Source organism: Diadema setosum, chromosome 6 (genome assembly GCF_964275005.1).
Source record: "Diadema setosum chromosome 6, eeDiaSeto1, whole genome shotgun sequence".
In the NCBI taxonomy this organism is placed as follows: Eukaryota; Metazoa; Echinodermata; class Echinoidea; order Diadematoida; family Diadematidae; genus Diadema; species Diadema setosum.
In genome coordinates, this window is record NC_092690.1 from 28,781,953 (window position 1) to 28,802,362 (window position 20,410).

Genomic DNA, 20,410 nt, shown 5'->3' on the forward strand with positions numbered 1-20,410 from the left:
TAGGTCTATATTTAAAGGACTCGTGACTGCAACTGTACAAAGCGTGTAAATTAAGTGACAGCGGTTTACAAAGGGAAATTCTTTTTTCCCAAAAATGTGTTATTTTGTTCATGCTTCTTACAGCAATTTAATTTCCAGGTCTGTATTAGAATTAATGCACTAGCAAACCAGGAGAAATATAACTATGGCAAATTTTCAGCTCAAAATGGTCAATGATATTAAAAAAAAAAAAAATCAACACAACATACTAGTTTCAATATGAAAGAATAGCTTTGACAAAAAAAAAAATCATCTTTTAGGATATATTGTAGTTAAACCTAGAGCATGTGAATGAAATGGGAGTCAGTCTTGTACTGTGTTTGGTTTATAAAAAAAAAAATGATTAAAAAATGTTTCATTGTCCCACGTACTTGTTTTTGTGTTGGAAAGTTTGAATCAGATTGCATGTACCTACGCTGTATACAGGATCTTTGTTTACATCATTTGTTGAACTCTACAGAGCTATGCCATGAAATCCAATCTACAGCACTCTGGGGAGATTCCTCTACACTGATAAAGCTCTGTGGTACTGGTTAAAAGCTCTGAAGAGATTTAGGTATTTCCGCACAGGATATTGAGACACACGTTTGTGAGATCTGTATACTGCATGTCATCGTGTTTACGGAAAGATGTTAATACGTGTATCTAGAAGATTTATGTAAATGATGCCACAACCATACCACCCAGCTTTCATAGATTCTTGGTAGGATACGAAACTGCATGACAATTTTTGCCTTGAGCAAAACAATGCGGAGTGGAGTTGATGTACAAAGCTGTAAAATTCTTGGAATCCTACCACTGAAAAATTTGCAGGATATAATTCAAAGAATTTGAAGAAGGAAGAAGATGAAGAAGAGAAAAGACAGACACACAGACACACAGACACACAGACACACATACACACATACACACATACACACACACACAAACAAAAGGGCTACTGCCATTTATGTGGGCTTGACAATCCTGCCAAAGAAAGTTGGCCACTATCACCAAAAAGAAGAAGTTCAAAACAGGCTCCTAACCGACATCCATGCCAAATTGTTCATTGAGATTCAAACGGGGGAGAAAACAAGATGTGGTGGAAAGTGCCACGGAATCCAGTTTCAGATCTCTCAATTTGTTTTCGTCTACTCCCTACGTCTGCAGCCGCGGTGAAATCCGCACTCCTACCGTAGGAATGTCTGCGCGGGAGATACCGGGACTTCATTTGCGTACTGCACCACCGCCCACATCGACGGATTCGGCGACGCCATCGGCGATATTTGATATCGCAGTGAGCATCTCAAATGGTTTCGCATTGCTCAAGCAGAGAATGAGGAAGAAGACATTCATGGCATGGACAGCGCACAACTTTTATGCAACGGGAAACAAACACCTGAGGGACTCCCGCAAAAAAACTTTACAATACCTTGAGGAAAAGTCTTGGAGTGAGACTAAGAAAGACCCAGAGATGTTTACATCAAGTCAAACACCACTGTAAAAGAATCAATCAAATATGGATCCTACAGAAAACATCAGAAAACTCATTTCAGACATATGACCTTGAGTTTGAATACATGTTTATACAGAGAAACATTATCATTCCTTTGGAATTAGCTAGAGTTTAGATTTATTAAAGAATATCAATGAAAATATATCAGGACTTATTACACTCCAGATATACTGAACAGGATCATGAAGAAGGTTGATAATCCTTCTGCAAAAATTGAGAGAAAATGGTCATTATTCATCCAGAAAACACTTCCACAACAAACACAACAAAGTTTGTTGGATGCTGGTTGCATTTTCTTGCTACTATGTAGATCATGACAACTTGACTTTCAAGCATGCAGAACCCTCCTGAATTTTTTTTTTTTAATGACTTTCTCCTCACACATAAAATTTATTTTTTTATTACACAAATTCTTCAAACTACACATAATGCATTTTGGGTTGCCACAAAATTGCCAGCACCTCATCTGCATAAAAAAAGACATGTGTGGCAAATCAAAATTAATGAATTCTCGTTACAAGTTGTTTTTACGACAAATTAGCCTGCATCAGTTTATATAAACACCGATTATTCAATTTTTCATTGTGGCTACCAATATGGCATTGGATAATTGGTGGTACTTTTTATGTTGATGAATGGACAATTTGTCCCTCAGTTGCAACATGTATGTACTATGTATCTTTGCATGCATCACACTTCATTTCACTATAAGGCAACATAATGATGTATTGCATATTATAGACCTACACATCGTATAGAGGCAAAAAAAAAAAAAAACAAACAAACTCTGACTAGTCTTTCTTCAGTTGTTATGTGTTTTGTTTAGTTGGGTGTTTGTTTTTTTTCTTCTTTTATAGTAGTGTCTTTCTCTCTCTGCTGTGTGATACCATTCGAAATATTCATCTGCCGGTGAACAGTGCAACTTTCACTGGCATTCCAATGTAGGAAAGAAGAGGTTGCTACATGTATTTCGAATATACCCCTATGTGAATGCCTGTGTGTGTGTGTGTGTGTGTGTGTGTGTGTGTGTGTTTACATACTGTATGTCATGAGCTTGTTGTAATAGGGGTGGCAACATGGACAGCTATAAAAGTGAAGACACTGTACACATGTACAAATTGTACAGTTGAACCTCTCTTATCCGGCCTCCCTTTATCCGGATCTCTCTATTATACGGACGCAATCTCGCCGTGATTTTTTTTAATAATTACGGGAGGAAAGGGGGATTCCCAACTCAATCTAACAATGGCGACCTACAGTCGACTTTGCCGAGTACAGTTTATTTTCAAGATCTACTTGATACATTTCTCAATAATTATTTAGGTAAATCATTCCAAGAATTTATAAAACAAAATGATTTCATTCTTGCTAACACGAACCTCTATTTTGGGGTCTGTTACTGAGTGTAACAATGAAAAGGTTGCAGTATACACATTACTACATGTGGTACTACAATGGGCTACATCAGTACACATGTGTATGTATATGTACATGTATAAAGCATTGAGTCTCCCGTATCCGGCCAAATCCCTTATCCGGATGAGCCCTGGTCCCAACTTGTCCGGATACGAGAGGTTCAACTGTACAATTGTACATCCATGCCCATGGCATAGTGATGTGTAGTTCATGTTTTTCCCTCCATTGACATCTCAGCACGCTGAACGATCAATCAACCACATCCAGGTAGTTCCAGCACTTCTGTCTTTAGTCGATCTTTGGGCAATATTTACTCTCTTGTTTGTTTATTTGTTTGTTGTCAACCACAACTACAACAACTGACAGCAGCGATGACTTTGTCACAGTCTCTGAATCATACGAAAAACAAAACCGCAATTTCCCATCCCCCCCCCCCCCCTTTTTAAATCAACAACAAATGGTAAGGCAGGTACATTGTGTCCACTTCAATCTTGTATTGAACTCAGCTCCAGGTGGCTTTATAATTAGTTTAATTTTGTCGTGACAGTTGTTTTTCTCCGGGTTAAAAAAAATATATATATATATATGAAAACATGGTCTGAATTTGGAGCCTCGGTGTTTGGTTCTCTGAATCAGAATTTGCTGGAAGGTTTCACCTCAAATTAAAGATTTAAAGTCTACGATACAGAAAGTGGAAAATGGATAAAGAAATACTATCAAGAGTGGAGTGAAAAGAAAATGGACACAAAACTTCCGGGGAATTGAAAAGGAAAGTATCTTTTATGGATGAATGAAACTACAAGACATTCAGCAATCAAGTTTTATTAATCACACATGAATCCAATTCCTAAACTTGCCAATTTGGTATTTGATTGATTTCAATTATAGAAATAATATTGCACATTCAACTGAAATACTGCATAAAATTCTATGTGAACTCTGTAATTTTGAAATCTATGTTTTGTTTGGTTCATGACATGCTCATTTTGTTTCTGAGTCATCAAGAACCGAAAAATTAAATCATATAAACTAGCCAAATTTAAATTAATGTGCAGCCTGGACGCTACAAAAATTCTGACAGCACTGATTTTAGTATGTGTGCACAAGAATAAAAATGAGCAACTGGCTCTTGGTTTTGTATCTGATACAATATCATATAACAATAAATCAATTCAGCATTTCATGTACCATACCAAATGTTTTGTAGATTTTTTTTTTTTTTGGTTAGCTTATTTGTTTGTGTTTACATTCCTTTACTTTCTTTCCTTCTTTCTTTCTTTCTTTTTTTTTTTTTGGGGGGGGGGAGGGGGTGGGGTTGTGTGACTAAATTAGAAATCGTCTCTGGCTTTTTATGAAGATATCAACAGAAGTGCCTGGCAGGGAGGCTACAGAAGCTCTGACAGCATTCAATTAATGTGTGTGTACATGAAGAAAAAATGTGCCATCGGCTTTGACTTCGGGAGTTAATGATTAAAAAACGGCCAGCTGTCCCCCTTCGCCAGCCCCGGTTCTCTGATCAACTGTAATGCATCCTCCAACAGCTGTATCATATGGCAGGAATCGGAGACATTTATATTTGTTGCCTCACTGCACAGTTTCTTCCACACCAGTGTCTTTTAAAGTGGAAAAAAAATCTAATAAGTAATGTATATAATACATACAATTTATTATTTATTTTTTTTAGATATATAATATATGGGAAAGATTAAAATACAGGCAACTCCCATTCTAATGAGGTCCTCAGGACTGGCAGTTTATTTTTTAGTGCTTCCTGAAAGAATTTTTTTTTTTTTTTTTCACTTCTGGGTCCCATTTCATAAAAAGTTGATATGATAGCAACACTTGCTAGATAGCAATTGTCAAGGTAATGACAAGAATCCAGCTTCCTAATTGGCTGCTGCTATGGGAAGTTGCCATTCCAGCAAGAGTTGCTATCCTATCATCTGTTAATGAAATGAGGTCCATTTCTTTTAAAAGCTAGGCAAGTGATAGCACAACTAGCAAATATTTAGATATATACAGTGTAACACTATTTCTTTCTTGCAAAAACATAATGGTAAATCAATGCTACAATGTACAGATTGCACATTACTACAGTGCAACGACCCTTTCATTTAAAAGCAAACTTTGGAACCTGAAATACTTTTGAAATACAGGTGTATAATATGTACTGAACATCCTCTCAGATGTGTGCATTTAAGTGCTAAGAGTTATCAGTGCACACATTTATGTAGTACAGCACTTGTACAGTGTATCATTGACATTCTACATACACAGCATGCATTCAACATAATGAAAACATTCCAAGAACGGGGTGTGTGCGTGTTGGTTACTCGTCTGTCACAGAGTACTGTATGTAGTGTATGTATGTACCATGGTATGTACACAACTATGCAATCATGTACACTGAGGATGCTCATACACATGCGATACATTGGTATGATTGTCAGTATAATATGTGTGCAAGTACAGTGTACACTTGCGTACATTGATCTGTACTGTACTGAAACTCCAATTGTATGTGTGTTTCACAGTCAAACTACTCTCTTGACAGTACTTCATTAGAAAGAAAAAAAAAAGATGTTGTGCCTTCTTGTTGCCATGGAGATTTAACAGTGACAGTATCATACTGGAGAATGAAGCATCCCTGTATACAACTGGAAGTTGATGTTGAAGTTAACTACAGCAGGAGTCTTTTGGTTGCCATGGAGATTTAACAGACACAGCCTGTCAAACCCTGCCTACTAATGGTGAATGTACATTTTCAATTGATTACACACCTGTGCATAAAGTGTACTTGGAAAGTCACTCTTGCCAACCCAAAACAGTGATTAATTTGAGGGACAAAAAAAAAAAAAAAATCAAGAAAAAAATCTAGCAATCATTGTTTACCTTCTTGGATTAAAGATAAACTGCATCTTTTTTTTTTCTTTTCTTTTTTTACTTCAATAGGAAGCGGTAAACTGGATAAACATTCACAGACACAAAATCTATGCAGATTTTCTGGCTACAGTGACCCATAGAGAAAGAACACATACTGTAAAACTTGATATATTCTCGGCACGAAATTTTCGCGAATTGGTGCCGACGGCCTTTTTCGTGGCATGAAATTTTCGTGAATTGCTACTGGCCTTCGATGCATATACATGTAGGGTAGACAAGAAATTTTACGTGCATTTTAATTTCGCAAAACTTGGAGCTCGCGAAATTAAAATGCATGCGAACATTCCTATTTTTACAGTACCAGTAATGGATAGTTTCAGACAGGTGCATGGCTTGAAAATTACATTCTTAGATACCCTGACTGCCCAGCATGCCTTGTTCAGAGTATTCCATTCATTGCACAAAGGCCCAGATCCTGCCAAGCAAATTGCCATCTGACATTTAAACAGACTTTCAACAAGAAAGTCAAGCAAGAAGCATCATCTATTCCATTAGTTTACACTGTACTTGTAGATGGGGCTGCAGGTTTCCCACTTTAATACGTGTGTGTGTTTGTGACATACATTGTAATATGATTAGTAATGAGAAGCATAGTATGAAATATGAAAGAACATGTTTAATTCTTTGGAATTCAAAATTTATTTGATGAAAATTGGTCTTTATAAAATGGCTGAGATATCCAAACAAAGCGATCCTAATAAAATGTGACAAGCCACAACTTTTACTACGGTCTAGGATCGCTTTGTTTTACCTTGTTTTTGGATATCTTAGTCATTTAATTTTAAATCAATTTTCATCAAATAAACTTTTAATTCCACTTTGTACGCTCTTCAATACATGTACAACTGTATTTCATGGAGAGGTTTCCAAATATCTCGCAAAATGTTAAAAGCTGAATCCTCACCTCAACCAATACTACACTGTATCATTCCAAAAGAATAAAAAGAATGCAAAGTGTTTGGTGGTATTGAAGTATAGTTCCTGTATGAATTCATTTTAATCAAGGCCCACAAAGGTGGGGCATTAATACAAACTTCCTATAAAAGATTTGTCCCTCCTGCTCAAATGGGCCCTATTCAGCACAAATCATCATAAATTGCCATTAATGCTGTATGGAGGGAGGCTGTCACCAGTACAAACAGCATTAGTGGACAAGTGCCATTCATACACATACTTGCTCAGCAGTGCATACATTTGAATACAAGGCAAATGGGGCAAAGAGGATCATACATTGTAGCACCCTGATTCTACTGAAAAGTGTAGTGGTAGCCATTAAACGCACTGTTTTTGCCCAAACTCACTATTCTTCCTTCAACAAGCATAAATTTTTTATGTACACCTATCGCAAATGGTTACAGCTCATTATTCCGAAGGTTCGTTATTCTGAAGGCTCTTTAGTCCGAAGATTCGTTATTAAGAAGGTTCGTTTTTCCGAATTTCATCTTCGGATTAACAAATCTCCGGATTAACGAACCTTCGGAATAATGCCACAAATGTTCGGATCAACGAACCCTTTTTCATTTTCAGATTAACGAACCTCTAGGTATAGGGAATTTGTGTGTTTCGGATTAACGAACCTTCGGAATAACGGAAGGTTCGCTATTCCGAAGGTTCGTTAGTCCGAAGATTCGTTATTCCGAAGGTTCGTTTTTCCAAATTTCATCTTCGGATTAACAAATCTCCGGATTAACGAACCTTCGGAATAACGCCACAAATGTTCGGATCAACAAACCCTTTTTCATTTTCGGATTAACGAACCTCTAGGTATAGGGAATTTGTGTGTTTCGGATTAACAAACCTTCGGAATAACGAACAGCACCCATCGCAAATCAGGTTTTAGCATATTAGTATCATTTATTTGGTGTTTCTGTCCCATGCAGGCATATATACAGGATTAGCTTTTTAGCTACACTTGTATTAAAACTAGGCTTTTGATAACAGTGATCATTGATACACAAATACTTGCAGGTGCTGGCAGCTTGATTTTTAACATTCTTGGGACCAGCATGCTAAAAATTATACTGACATTGTACGAGACCTGTTGCTCACAATGAGACGGAGAGAGTTAAGCACTGATGTGACTCAGAGCAATTTGCATAATTTATCATCTATCGGAGGCTATGTATCCACAATACAATTAGTGGCATTAAATTGGCTTTAGGCAGACCACTGGGCCTGATTCATGGTTACCCAAGGGGGTCGCCTCGCTGGCTAATCCTCTTGTAATAGTGCAGTCTCCCTGGCTAAACAATCTCTTTTCTGTTTCAGACCACAGCCATCACAGTGTAGTTCATAGCCAAGCCACAGTCATTGAAAAGGTTGCGCATGTGAGTGCCTCCTTTTAATACATGAAGTGCATTTCACCCAGGCCAATGCTTGATAGTCTCTGTTCAAGACACAGTGCAACATACACTAATTCCCCTCTCTCTCTCACACACACACACACACACATGTGCACTGAAATATAGTAATTCTTCAAGACACTTCTCTCAAGCTCTCAATGAAACTGACATGTGATACAAAATAGTTTGAATTTTTGTCCTTTCTTCCTCGGAATATTGATTGTTCAATAAATAAGGCTCGGTTTCGACGTGGCTCTACATTCACAGAAGAGTTTTATTTCTTTATTCAACATTCTAGATACCTTGACTGGCTGTACTTCACATGCAAAGCAACAAATACAAATATTAAATATTATATAAATTCAATAATTTCCTAGGGCAGTATGCTTCAGCACACCAAATGAAGTCACAGGGTGAAGAGAATGAAACTGAGACAACAGATTCTAAATATAGCCTCATTCAATGCCGATACATTTATGAAATTGCCACTTGAAAGTCTTCTTCTACTTTCAAGTCCATGCAAACTAATTTGTGCTACCCAAAGTTTTGGCATAATTACTGGAAACACCTGTCAAACTAATGTAATTCTCAAGTTCAGTTTTGCCTACGCAGAGGGCACCATGCCAAGTTTCAACCTCAAGTCCAGGGATTCCATTTCCAAGGTATCTTGTTCATTGAACCTCAATACTTTGACTGAAATCAGCAATGACTAATCTCTCACAACATAACACTATCACTATGGTACAGAACTGCGCATCTTGACTATCAATGAGTCATCGCAAAGGAGCTTTCGTATGTAATGACTGCAGAAACGCCATGCACTCCTCGAGATTTCAGAACATGCAGTGAAGTCACAAACTCTTTGATCAGATTTTAGTGTCCTCCGACTCAGGAGATCAAGATGGATGGAATGAAAAACAAACAAATAAACAAACAAATAAACACTCAAAGCTACCAGTACAGGTAAACTGTAGTCCTGTCACTGTGTGATGTACACTGTGGTAGGCTGACATGAAAAATATCATGCATTTCAAACATGGATCAGGGACGCCAGCACATTGGGGAGGGAGAGGTTGGGGTAGGGGGTACATGGATAGTGGGGAGAGGGTTTTGCAGCAAGGGTGGGCATATTGTACCAGGGTGCTGAGGGTGTAGGCATATCAGAGCAGGAATAATATGGAGTTCTGGTAAAACATTATATGTTGTTAATAAAAAGCACAGAAAGTGTTGCAATACCAGAGGAAAGATTTGACTCAAAATCATATTCTGTCTGAAAGAATAAAATAGGAGGAAGTAACAGTAGTTCAGAAACACATTTTGTTGACACAACCTCTTAGCCTTTTGTAGCAAATATATTCTACTTTGTATTCTCAAATTGTATAAAAACTCCATAGTCACGTTTTGTGTGGATTAAGACACTGTTTTATAATGAATTTGTTTTGAGAAACTTTTATATCACAGTGCTTGATTTTCAGGTTGTGCTTTGGTGACTGGCATGACTGGCTTGTACAGAACTATCCTTCCAAAGAAAAGTCTCTGATTGATAGATTGTGACAGATGAATACCCAGACCACTACAAAACTGGAAACTTGATACACGACCTTATAGCATTTTAACACAAACGCTATTTATTGCAACAGCCAAATAGAATAGGATCACACTTCAAAATATTTTACATGCCCAGATGCATTTTTCTCAGTTTCGTTTTCACTTGAGACCGTGTCCTGTGCCTATCAATAAGACAGTGCAATGTACAAATTTGGTCAGCAGCTGCTGATGAGCCTGGAGGCTGTTTGAAATATGTGCTGACTGCCACTATCTTTTTCTTCTTCTTTTTTTTTTCTATTTCACATGGTGTGCCAATTATCATTCTTCAAATAATGCACTTTTGACTTATAAATGTGTGTAAAACAAGATTTGTTAGCTCTGAGACACACTAAAGAGACATTCTGCATGCAGAAATATTCACATACAACGGTATTTTCTTTTAGAAATAATGACAACTAGGGAGAGAATACTATGAAAGGAATGTAGCACAATTTATGAAAACAATAGTAATTTTCTTTATTTCTTTGAGATACAATGATGGGTATAAGGGATACATACAGTGAATTATCAAAACAGATTAAAAAAAAAAAAACATACTGCACAATACTTATAGCAGCTCTGGTTAAATACATTACCAAATCATTAGAAACTTGTCCCCTTATAGGATACTTTGTGTACAACATGCTTTCCACTATAAACTGACCCATACACTCCACGCATTCCAACTTCCTCACCCTAAAATTCTGGCAATTCTACAAAATGCAGCCTTTGTCCAAAACAGGTGAACTTGTGAACTAAAAAGTATTATTTGTACAATGAATAACTGTACATTCAGCTACAATGTACTTGTTGGTAAACCCTGCCAACAAAATATGAGCACTTGCCAAAACTGTCAACAATTTTATTTTTTTGTTTGTTCTTTAAGAAAACATTACAAGAGAAGACTGGGTGACACATATCACTGAAAGAAGTTTTGAAAGTAGCAAATGATCTTAATTCTATTGATACACTTCATTTTGCTGCTTCCGTTCACGTTCCATCAAAGCTACAGAAGGCAACCCAAGGAACACTGCACAGCAAAAACATTTCCACGGCCACATGCACTATACCTGGTATAAGATCTCTACACGGCAGATATAGTTTGTAAAATGGTGAAAGGTGTTGATCAATATAGGAAGATACATACCATCAGAGATTAGAATGCAAGGTATCGATGCTATTCTTGATCTTGTCAACATTCAGACTGCTTATGATCAATATAAAGTCTGTGAAATTTCAGGCATATTTGAGAAAATGGCCCATTATAGCACCACACTCATGTTTATATTTAGGTCCTACAGGTTACAAGTGTATGTAAATGGCCAAAGACTGAACGTACATCTCCCCTCCCCCCATGCATCCCTACCCCATAATTCCGCCTTTCCCCATCCCACCCACCCTGACCGTTCTCTCTCTCTCTCTCTCTCTTCCTCTCCCTCTCTCGCTGGTTCACTCTGCTGAACTTTTCAAGATTTCTATTTCCAGCAACTCAAACATGGCACTCTGTTCACTCTCAGCATCGATTCAGAATATTTTCAGGCAGTGCCTTCCGGTATGTTCCTTTGAACTATATTATGCTATACTATATTTATTAAACACAATCAAAATTCTTTTACTCAGTTTCGATATTTTTCATCGACCTGGTAAAGAGAGGAGCCATGAGCATCACCTTGAAATACAGATTACAAGCACTAATGCACCACAAAGCGGTGATATGTTGACATGGCATGTGCCATTGTACCATTATTTTAAAACATCCCAAAGCCATAGCCTTCAGAATTAGGGTCCAAAATCCAAACTAGAAGTTTCCAGTAGAGTTCATTTTAAACAACTAGGAGGTGCATATGAAGCCTAGTACACAACATGGAAGTTGTACATTGTATCCCCTTGCCTATTAAATTTGGAAAGAATTCAACAAGCAGACACAATACAAGACAGAACAAAATGAGGATATGATCCATCTTCAATCCTTGCTTTTATAATATATTCTTGGAATGTCCACAATATGACAGGCAGTACCAATACACTCCAAAAGGCATTCAAGATGCGTAACAAACCAAAAATTAAATAACAAATTTTTATATCTGTACAACAATGTGCACCTCTTCTCATTTTCTGTTTTATCCATCATCACTACTGTGAGATGAATGAAACGTTTGTCTGACACAATTGCCCATATAGACTTATATCTACATGTATCTAGAGCCATTTTTTCTTCTTCTCTTTTTTTTTACAGGTCGAAATGTATGCATATAAGGAGACTTCCATTTCAGAGGCTCACCACTCGAGGGATTTGACATTTTGATGCATATTAAAGATAGAGCCTAGATATACCAGGTACTGTTCTTACGAAAGACTTTACCTGATACAATGTAGCAAAGAGGGCAGGCCAAGCTGCTACTTACAGATTACCATTTTCAGTGCAGAAGAAGGATCAATATTAACAGTTGCTACTATCTGTATGGAACATTTCTCTCAATGGTCTTTACTGGGAATATTTCCTGTATCAAAAAGTATGACAAGTGTACTGTATATTATATACCACATGCCTTTTCAAGATTATGTAGTGACTCAAAAGCTTTAAATTATTAGTGTGTAAAAATGTACAAAAAAGAGCTACATGTATAGCATCCCATGTACATACATTATATGTCAGAGTTTTTGAGTCGCTATGAAAGGTACTCACTACTGTGGAAGCTGCTCAGTATGTGACTACATTTGTATCACTAAGACGTGGTCATTTGATAGTCTCCACAGTGTGATTTAACAAAATCAGTGATGTCCCCATTAAAGTATCCCTGTTATTTCCCTGAAGGTTTAATTTTCGCAAATTTCAAAAATCACAGCTGGATCGTGAATTTTACAACAGGTGAAAATGTCACCATGCACAAGGGTGATAGTGTGTTTACGAAAGCGTCAGTGTCAATTCGCGAAAACAACATATCGCGCAATTGCCTGTGACCTCCTCATTCACAAAAATATCTGTGTGCCAAAATAACAGCTTATTATTGTATCAATGTCCGAAGAGCAGTAAAAACTAATAGAACACAGCCTTTTGCGACACCTACAACACTGTTTACGACAAAAATGTCAAAATGCACATTGAGCATGCATTGCAATCTCATGATTTGGCACACTTACATTGTACAATGTACTACAGTAGATGTCACAGTCTACTTTCACTGCATGACCAATATATCAAAGGGTGTAAGTGACACAGATCGTTACAAAAAACGGACTCAACAATGCGAGAGTGTAACTGATCAGCTCTGACTAAAAAGCCACTCAAAGTTGGATTAGTGGTGGAAAACCAGGATGACCAATGACTTCATCATGCATTTTTGGCACCACTTCAACTTCTTCCCCAAAAATTCCTCGCAGCAGCTTGAAGTATAAAGGGTCGTTGAATATTCCTGTCTCCCCAGCACTATGTTTGGATACTAGGTCATGCAAGCACACTCGTGGGAGACTATAAACATCATTGAAAAAAGCACAACGACGATGGAAGGGGAGGAGGAGGGTAGCGACAAATAGGGGAACTTTCACAGGAACAAGAGGACAAGAGGAGTAGTAGGAAGAGGAAGGAGGAGGAGGAGGAGGAGGAAGAAGAAGATGAAGAAAGAAAGAAATGGCAAGAAGAGGATAGAGAAGATGAGAGACATGGGAGAGAGAGAAGAGGAAAGAGAGGCATTTTGAAAACAATTGTAGGAGGTCTGAGTATATAATGGGGCCAGGAATTTTAAAGAGAAAATTGCAGTTTCTGGTTGGAGGAAAGGAGTTCCCAATGACTGAAAGATGCTGTATGCAGTTAGTTACCATGGCAACAACTCAAAACTCATGTCTGGTTGCTGGATAGATGCTGCCACTGAAACTGCTATCACTGTACATTGTAACTGTGATACAGCTGCTGAAAAAAGCATGAACATTAAAAACTCAGACCTGGAGTTATTATTAACATCAATGAAATCATCATCAAAATGCCCAATAATGGGCCTCTGGGCTCTGGTTTGGGCTGGGCATCAGTCAATACTGCTGGCCAATGTCTGTTGAATAGTTCAGCGCACCCAGTCCATCTATACAATTTATTGCTCTGTATGCTCCTTTCTGTTTTTGTTTTGTTGTTTCTTTTTCTTTTCCTCCTCCTCCTACTCTTATTCCTCTTACAAATTGCACACTGTGGCATGTATTGTACCTTCATGTTGTATTACATGGGACAGGATGAGCACATCTCAGCTACACCTCAATTTGTTTTATTTTGTGATTGCAGAGCTTGTGGGCGATGTTCATCAGTCAGTAAATTCTGTCTGACTACATACTATATCATAAATTTTTCCCCTCTCTCTCCCTCATTCCACACACAAATTACAAGTCTACGCAATCCCCTACGCTACTGTACGCCATCTAGTACAACTTACAAGGTACGAGCACATGCCAGTCCGATGAAAAACCCTTTTCTGCCAAGGCTGGATCCAAGGATTTACCCAAATATTCTTGTCTGTTACACCCCTTTTTCTCACTTTTTTGATCGCTTATTTCCGTCAAAAATTTTTCCCACGAATATGTGACCTATTTCGGTCTAACAATTGCATACATTATGGTTTGATTAGTCGCTTCACAACACCATGCAACTCTACGCAGGTCCAGTGTGAATCCACCGTTACGGCAAGAAGTAGAGAGCAGTAGTGTTCAAAATTAACAAATTTCAAAGTGTAAACGTGAGATTTTGGACAGAGCAGAATGAAGGTCAGTTTATAGAAAAATTACATGGGCAGACTCTGTTTCATATTTCTGATTGGATTATGTCCCTTGCCTTGTTGGGGGCTCTGGGGATGGGGCCTTGTCAGTCAGAGTTTAAACAAGGTTAGCAGAGGATCTGTCATATAACATACCTGAAAGCCGAGACATCGCCCGTAAAAACATTCTCTGTCAAGGGCTTGAATTTCCAACATCACATTATCCGGGAAATGTTCATCGTTCTTGGGAAAGAGATTGCCGCGCTCGGAGTACGCGACCAACTTCTGGGCGTAGGCGAGAATCACCCGTAGCTGCCCGAGAACTTTCCCGTACGATTCCAGCTCCTTTAGATGGTGACTTGTCCGAAATAGCAAACTTTCGCGGGTCTGCGATATGTTCCCGACAACTTTGATCAGTTTGTCCACACAGGCGTCAACCACTTTGACGAGGCTGCGGTAGCCATTTCCGGGTACTTTACTGTCAAAATCAAAGGTATGCGAAATTCTTTCCAGCGCTTCCACAGTAGGTCTCATTGCGTCGGCGTCTTGTTCGAGCGTGCAAAACAAGGTGTAGAATTTATCACCGTTCGCGCCGCGTACCTTCTGAAAATATTCCATGTTGTTGATAACAAGTTGCCGTAGAGTGGATATGGACAGCAGAACTGAATTGTCGAAATACGACGAATTCGAAAAGCTGGAAACGGCAGACATTTGCCGTTGTAGAGTAGCCATGATTAGTGGCTTTACTTCGCTCACCTCTCTCGCCCGAACTACGCACCGTCGGGTGTATCTCCCGTAAACTATCCGCTGATCTCTGGGCGACGTGGTACGTGGCCGACCGTACAATGTTGTAACATTTGTGTTCGGGTGGTGCTCACGAGATGAATGGCAATTGTGTACGGAAGCTGTGCTAGCGAATACACCCAGCCGCCAGTCAATGAGAAGCCTGTGCACAAATCAATCGCGTAATAACGTAGCACATGCATTACACACTATGCGAAACCTATCGGAACGCACAAACCCGAGTGTGCGCGCGCCATAGAGAATGCATGGGAGTGATACACTCTAATTGGTATCACATAGCGCAAACAATGCGCCGCTAGCAATGGCTTCAAAGGTGTCATAAAAGAACTTGTGGGTGATAACAGAGTGATCATCGGTGAAAGTAATATGAGCTGTTTTCAGTGATATATCCTTCGAATTGTAAACTAAAATTGAATCATAGTGATAATCCTTATATTTTGCATCATTAGCAATTTTTTATTTCATCAAGATTCATAAAATCCTATTTTTGCCTGTCGACTTTGGCCCTCCTGGCGACTAAAGTCATTGAGGATTTTAAGTGTCCAGTATCACGTCCTATTACCAGACACCCACCCCATCAGCATCTTCAGTAAAGTTACACCAGAAAAGTTAGTGTAGTACACCTTTCCATTCGCAATATACTAGTAACAGTGACATGTACTATCAACCCGTTCTGGCAGCTGGAATCGAATTTCTCCCGGTTTTATATCAGCTGCAGCATAACAGAATGCTGCCTTAGCGGTCAAATTCAATTTAAAGTCAAATCAAATTATATCTTTCTTTTTTTTTTCTTCATATTTCTCTTCCCCTCCAGCCTCGCCCCATCTCTCCGTTTTCCTCTCTCTCTCCCTCTATCTCTCGGTAGGCCTATAATATATCTATATATTTGCCTACCTATCAGGAACTGTATTTTCTTTCTCAGTGCTGCGGGATCTCAAATTGCCCGTGTTATACCTCTGTGGACCTGTAAATTGTATTTCCCTCCTCAGCTGGACAGCATGCATGTAAATTGTCTCACAATAAAGATACAGCATCGTGCTAGGAAGAGTAGCATTGACACGGAGCTCTCAGCAAAATCTGATCTTAGGTAAACCGTAACGGTTGCTAAACAATCGAATAATGTCTAAGTCTGCCGAGAATGTTGTGATTGCAGAGAAAGCCAAACATTCCCGCGCTAGATCTCAGTGTGCTCTGCTTCTGAATTAACTTTCCCCCTCTTTTTTTTTCGTTTTTTTTTTCTTTCGTTTTTTTTAATTTTTTTAACCCAGCGTGGGAGAAAATCGCGGTTAGATAAATGGCGTGATGGAGGATCTAAATTTCTACTCACTTTTTCGAGAAGAATATGAAATTGTACACTTGCACATGTCATCAAATAGGGAGTGACCCCTTTATTCTTTGACACAGGGGATATAATAATAATGTATAAATTGAATAACGTACACTGTAGCGTGTGCTCAAGAAACCTGTTACTGTTTGTGATTGCAAGAGATGAGGCAAGCATGCAGAGGATGATCACGTGAGACAGTATAAAGTTGAGAGGCAAGCCATCATCCAGACGACTTTTATTTGGAGACCCGTCCGTAATGCTGTAACTTATTAACCTTTGTGTGCTTTGAGAGCCAATTTGAACATGCAAAACAAAACAAAACAAAACAAAACAAAACAAAATAGCACTGTATAGGTCCTACAAAGTGCCGTGGTCACACTGGCAAAAGATCGACATCTTTAAATGAAGATCTTAAACTTCGCAATCTTTTGCCGGTGAGTGTGACCGCGGCTTCTTTTTCTTCTTCTTCTTCTTCTTCTTCTTCTTCTTCTTCTAATGATAATAATAATAATGATAATGATAATAATAATAATGATAATGATAATAATAATAATAATAATGATAATAATAATAATAATAACAATATTATTATTATTATTGTCATTATTATTATTATTATTATTATTATTATTATCATTATATTATTATTATTATTATTATTATTATTATTATTATTATCATTATTATTATTTATTTATTTACTTATTTATTTTTATTCTGGTTAAGTCTGCCTCCTTCAATAACAGGAAGATTCTTGCAGACTGTGTTATTTACATTACAATACAGTTTGTTTACAGAATGAATATTGACAAGCAAATAGCACATAATTATTAAGAACAAAGATTGTAGCCACTGTGTTCAAGCGTTAGTCGTTTTCGGAATGCCCTCACAGATGTCCCAATATGCCTTCTGTTCCGAGTTCCTTGCACCCAAAGGGTTAGAGCCTTTGAAGTACTAGTAGCAAAAATGGAATTTGCATCCGTCGCTTTGACTACGAAACTTATACAACCAATCAACGGAGTTCTGTAAGACGAAGCTCATGCACAGTACATAATACATGGCAACGGTATACCAGTGAGCGAATCCTGCAATGTCATTGGTCAGAGTATACAATAAAAAGAAAAAAAATAAATAAATAAATAAATTAAGTGAAACATTATTCACTCTTGAAGGAGTGAATACAAAAAAGAGTGAATTTTTAGTGAAATTGGAGTGAATTTTGAGTGAAAATGTTCATTTTCACTCGTTTTAGAGTGACCTCAAGGATCACTCGAAGATAGTGCGAGTGATCCTTGAGGTCACTCTAAAACGAGTGAAAATGAACATTTTCACTCAAAATTCACTCTTTTTTGTATTCACTCCTTCAAGAGTGAATAATAACATTATTCAACTTTGTGTGAGTACGGTGGGCATAATAATATACTGTAGGCACATTTAGAATCTCATGAACACAAACGACATCGAATCGGTTCTTGCTAATTTCAGTGTGAGAGTCTTTGACAAGACTAGTGTAGTTGGAGAAATCATTGTATCAACTCTCTCCATCTCGACTCTCTCTTACTCCAGCTCTCTCCCTTCTCTCTCCCTCTCTCCCTCTCTTTATCCGTCACTCTCTCTCTCCCTGTCCTTTGCTTGTCACTCTATTTTCCATATTCTCTTATTTGCTAAGTGGAAAATAGATCCAGCTACTCTTAAAAGTTGACATTTTTTCATGAAATTCCCATTGATAACATTACAATCATCAGTATAGACTGACCCTCTTAGAGAGAGCCAATTTCCTCTTCTCTAATACAGAGAATTAAATTACCCAAAGCAGCGTGAGTATGACCTCCGCCACTACTTGTTTGGGAAGGACACCTATGCAGAGAAAATGAAATCGCCCTACAAAATTATCCATGGATGAAAATTATCCTATTAAGAAGACGTTTGATCGCAACATTGTCGATTCGTTGTGTTGGCCAGGGGGTTCCCTGTTTGTGTGTGTGTGTGTGTGTGTGTGTGTGTGTGTGTGTGTGTGTGTGTGTGTGTGTTTGTGTGTGTGTGCGTGTGCGTGTGCGCGCTGTCGTATTAGAGTAACTGACAGTGATGATCATAATTTTTAAAGGATAATCATGATGAAAACGATAAAGGTGATAAAAATCTAATAATCATAATGACGTTGTTTGATGATGATGGTGATGATGATAGTAATAATAGACCCAATACACGTGTAATAATAATATGAACCATAATGACAGTTGTGTTATTTATTCTCCGAGAAATATTTTAGTCTTAGCTTCCAGAATGAAACTTGACGTGATATTCATCTCCAAGATACATCTTAATTGTATCATCAGTGATAGTCTTATATCATCTTGTATCAGGATAGTATTATATAGAGGCAATAATAGCAAGAATTATAATAATGATTTATAGGCCTAATAATATTGATGATAATAATGGAGATAGTGACACTAATAACATTATACTTTATGTAACTTAACAATGATAACGTGTCAAAGGAATAACTATTAAAAAAAATAATGCCCAAGAGGAAATAATGGCTTCCACAGGCATGTGAATATTTTGACTAAGAATGTATATACTTATCTTGCTAAGATCTCGGGTTTTACAACCGAGATTGTCTGGACCACAAACAGCCAAACAGCATAGGGGACTTTATCCGAATTATCTTGCACGCGGCCCTGGTGGGACTCAATTGGTAGGCCCTATGTATTAGTATCAGAATAGAAATTTCATGGCAAAATGCAAGATACAAGATAATACTCATTATGACACAGAGGGAATGCAGAGAGTTGAAGAGAGAGAGAGAGAGGGAGAGACAGAGACAGAGAGAGAGAGAGGGGGGGTGGAGATGAGATGGAATATTATGATAACGATAATCAAATGAAGACTTGGGTCTGGAGCCAAGAATAACAATGGTGCATCAAAGCGCATTGCGTTTCACCGTGCACTACGTTGTCATCTAATGAAGATCGCTCTGTAACTATGTAGCAGACACCGCTGTCGCGATGTCGGGTTTGGAAGTGCTGCTGCACGGAATGGAAGGTGATAAATAAGAAGAGTTAAGAGAGAGAGAGAGAGGGAGGGAGGGGGGGGGGAGTGTGAGAGAGAGAGAGTCCGACTCCCTGTTCGGACCAAGGAGGTTTACATCACACACGTGATACCTCCTCGTTCAGCCTGACAGCTCTTAGGAAGTTTAGAGTACTCTCAGACTACTGGTTTCATTCGTCACCTCTATCGGAATTTCGGAATTAACAACACCGTTCTGCCATGTCATAAGGAAACACGCCTTACCGTACAAAAAGAAAAGATATCTGTGTCTCTATTCTCTATATACACAAGTGGTAGTAATATTAATGTTTCTGCCAAAAATATATATATATATATATATATATATATATATATATATATATAATATACATCTATATATATATATATATATATATATATATATATATATAAAATACGTGCATACGTCTCCCCCTCCTGTGTTTTTTTTTCTCTCTCTACTCCTAGCACACACACACACACATAAACACACACGAACGCACATCTTTTATCTTTTTCCCTAAGATCAAGATACGAGTATCGAGTGACAATTAATGAGCATATATATATGCTCATTAATTGTCACTCGATACTCGTATCTTGATCTTAGGGAAAAAGATAAAAGATGTGCGTTCGTGTGTCATAGAACACAAACTAGGGAACGAAATGTAGA

The 20,410-nt window shown here is 38.0% G+C and overlaps 1 protein-coding gene across 1 annotated transcript in view; it reads right to left on the reverse strand.

Moving 5' to 3' along the window:
• LOC140230068 (hormone-sensitive lipase-like) overlaps positions 1–15,287 on the reverse strand; it is an 84,692-nt gene extending 69,405 nt beyond the window's left edge. The window contains exon 1 of the mRNA XM_072310275.1: positions 14,712–15,287. Coding sequence (XP_072166376.1) covers positions 14,712–15,287 — 576 coding nt within the window. The remainder of the gene's footprint in view (positions 1–14,711) is intronic.
• Positions 15,288–20,410: the final 5,123 nt, after the last annotated feature.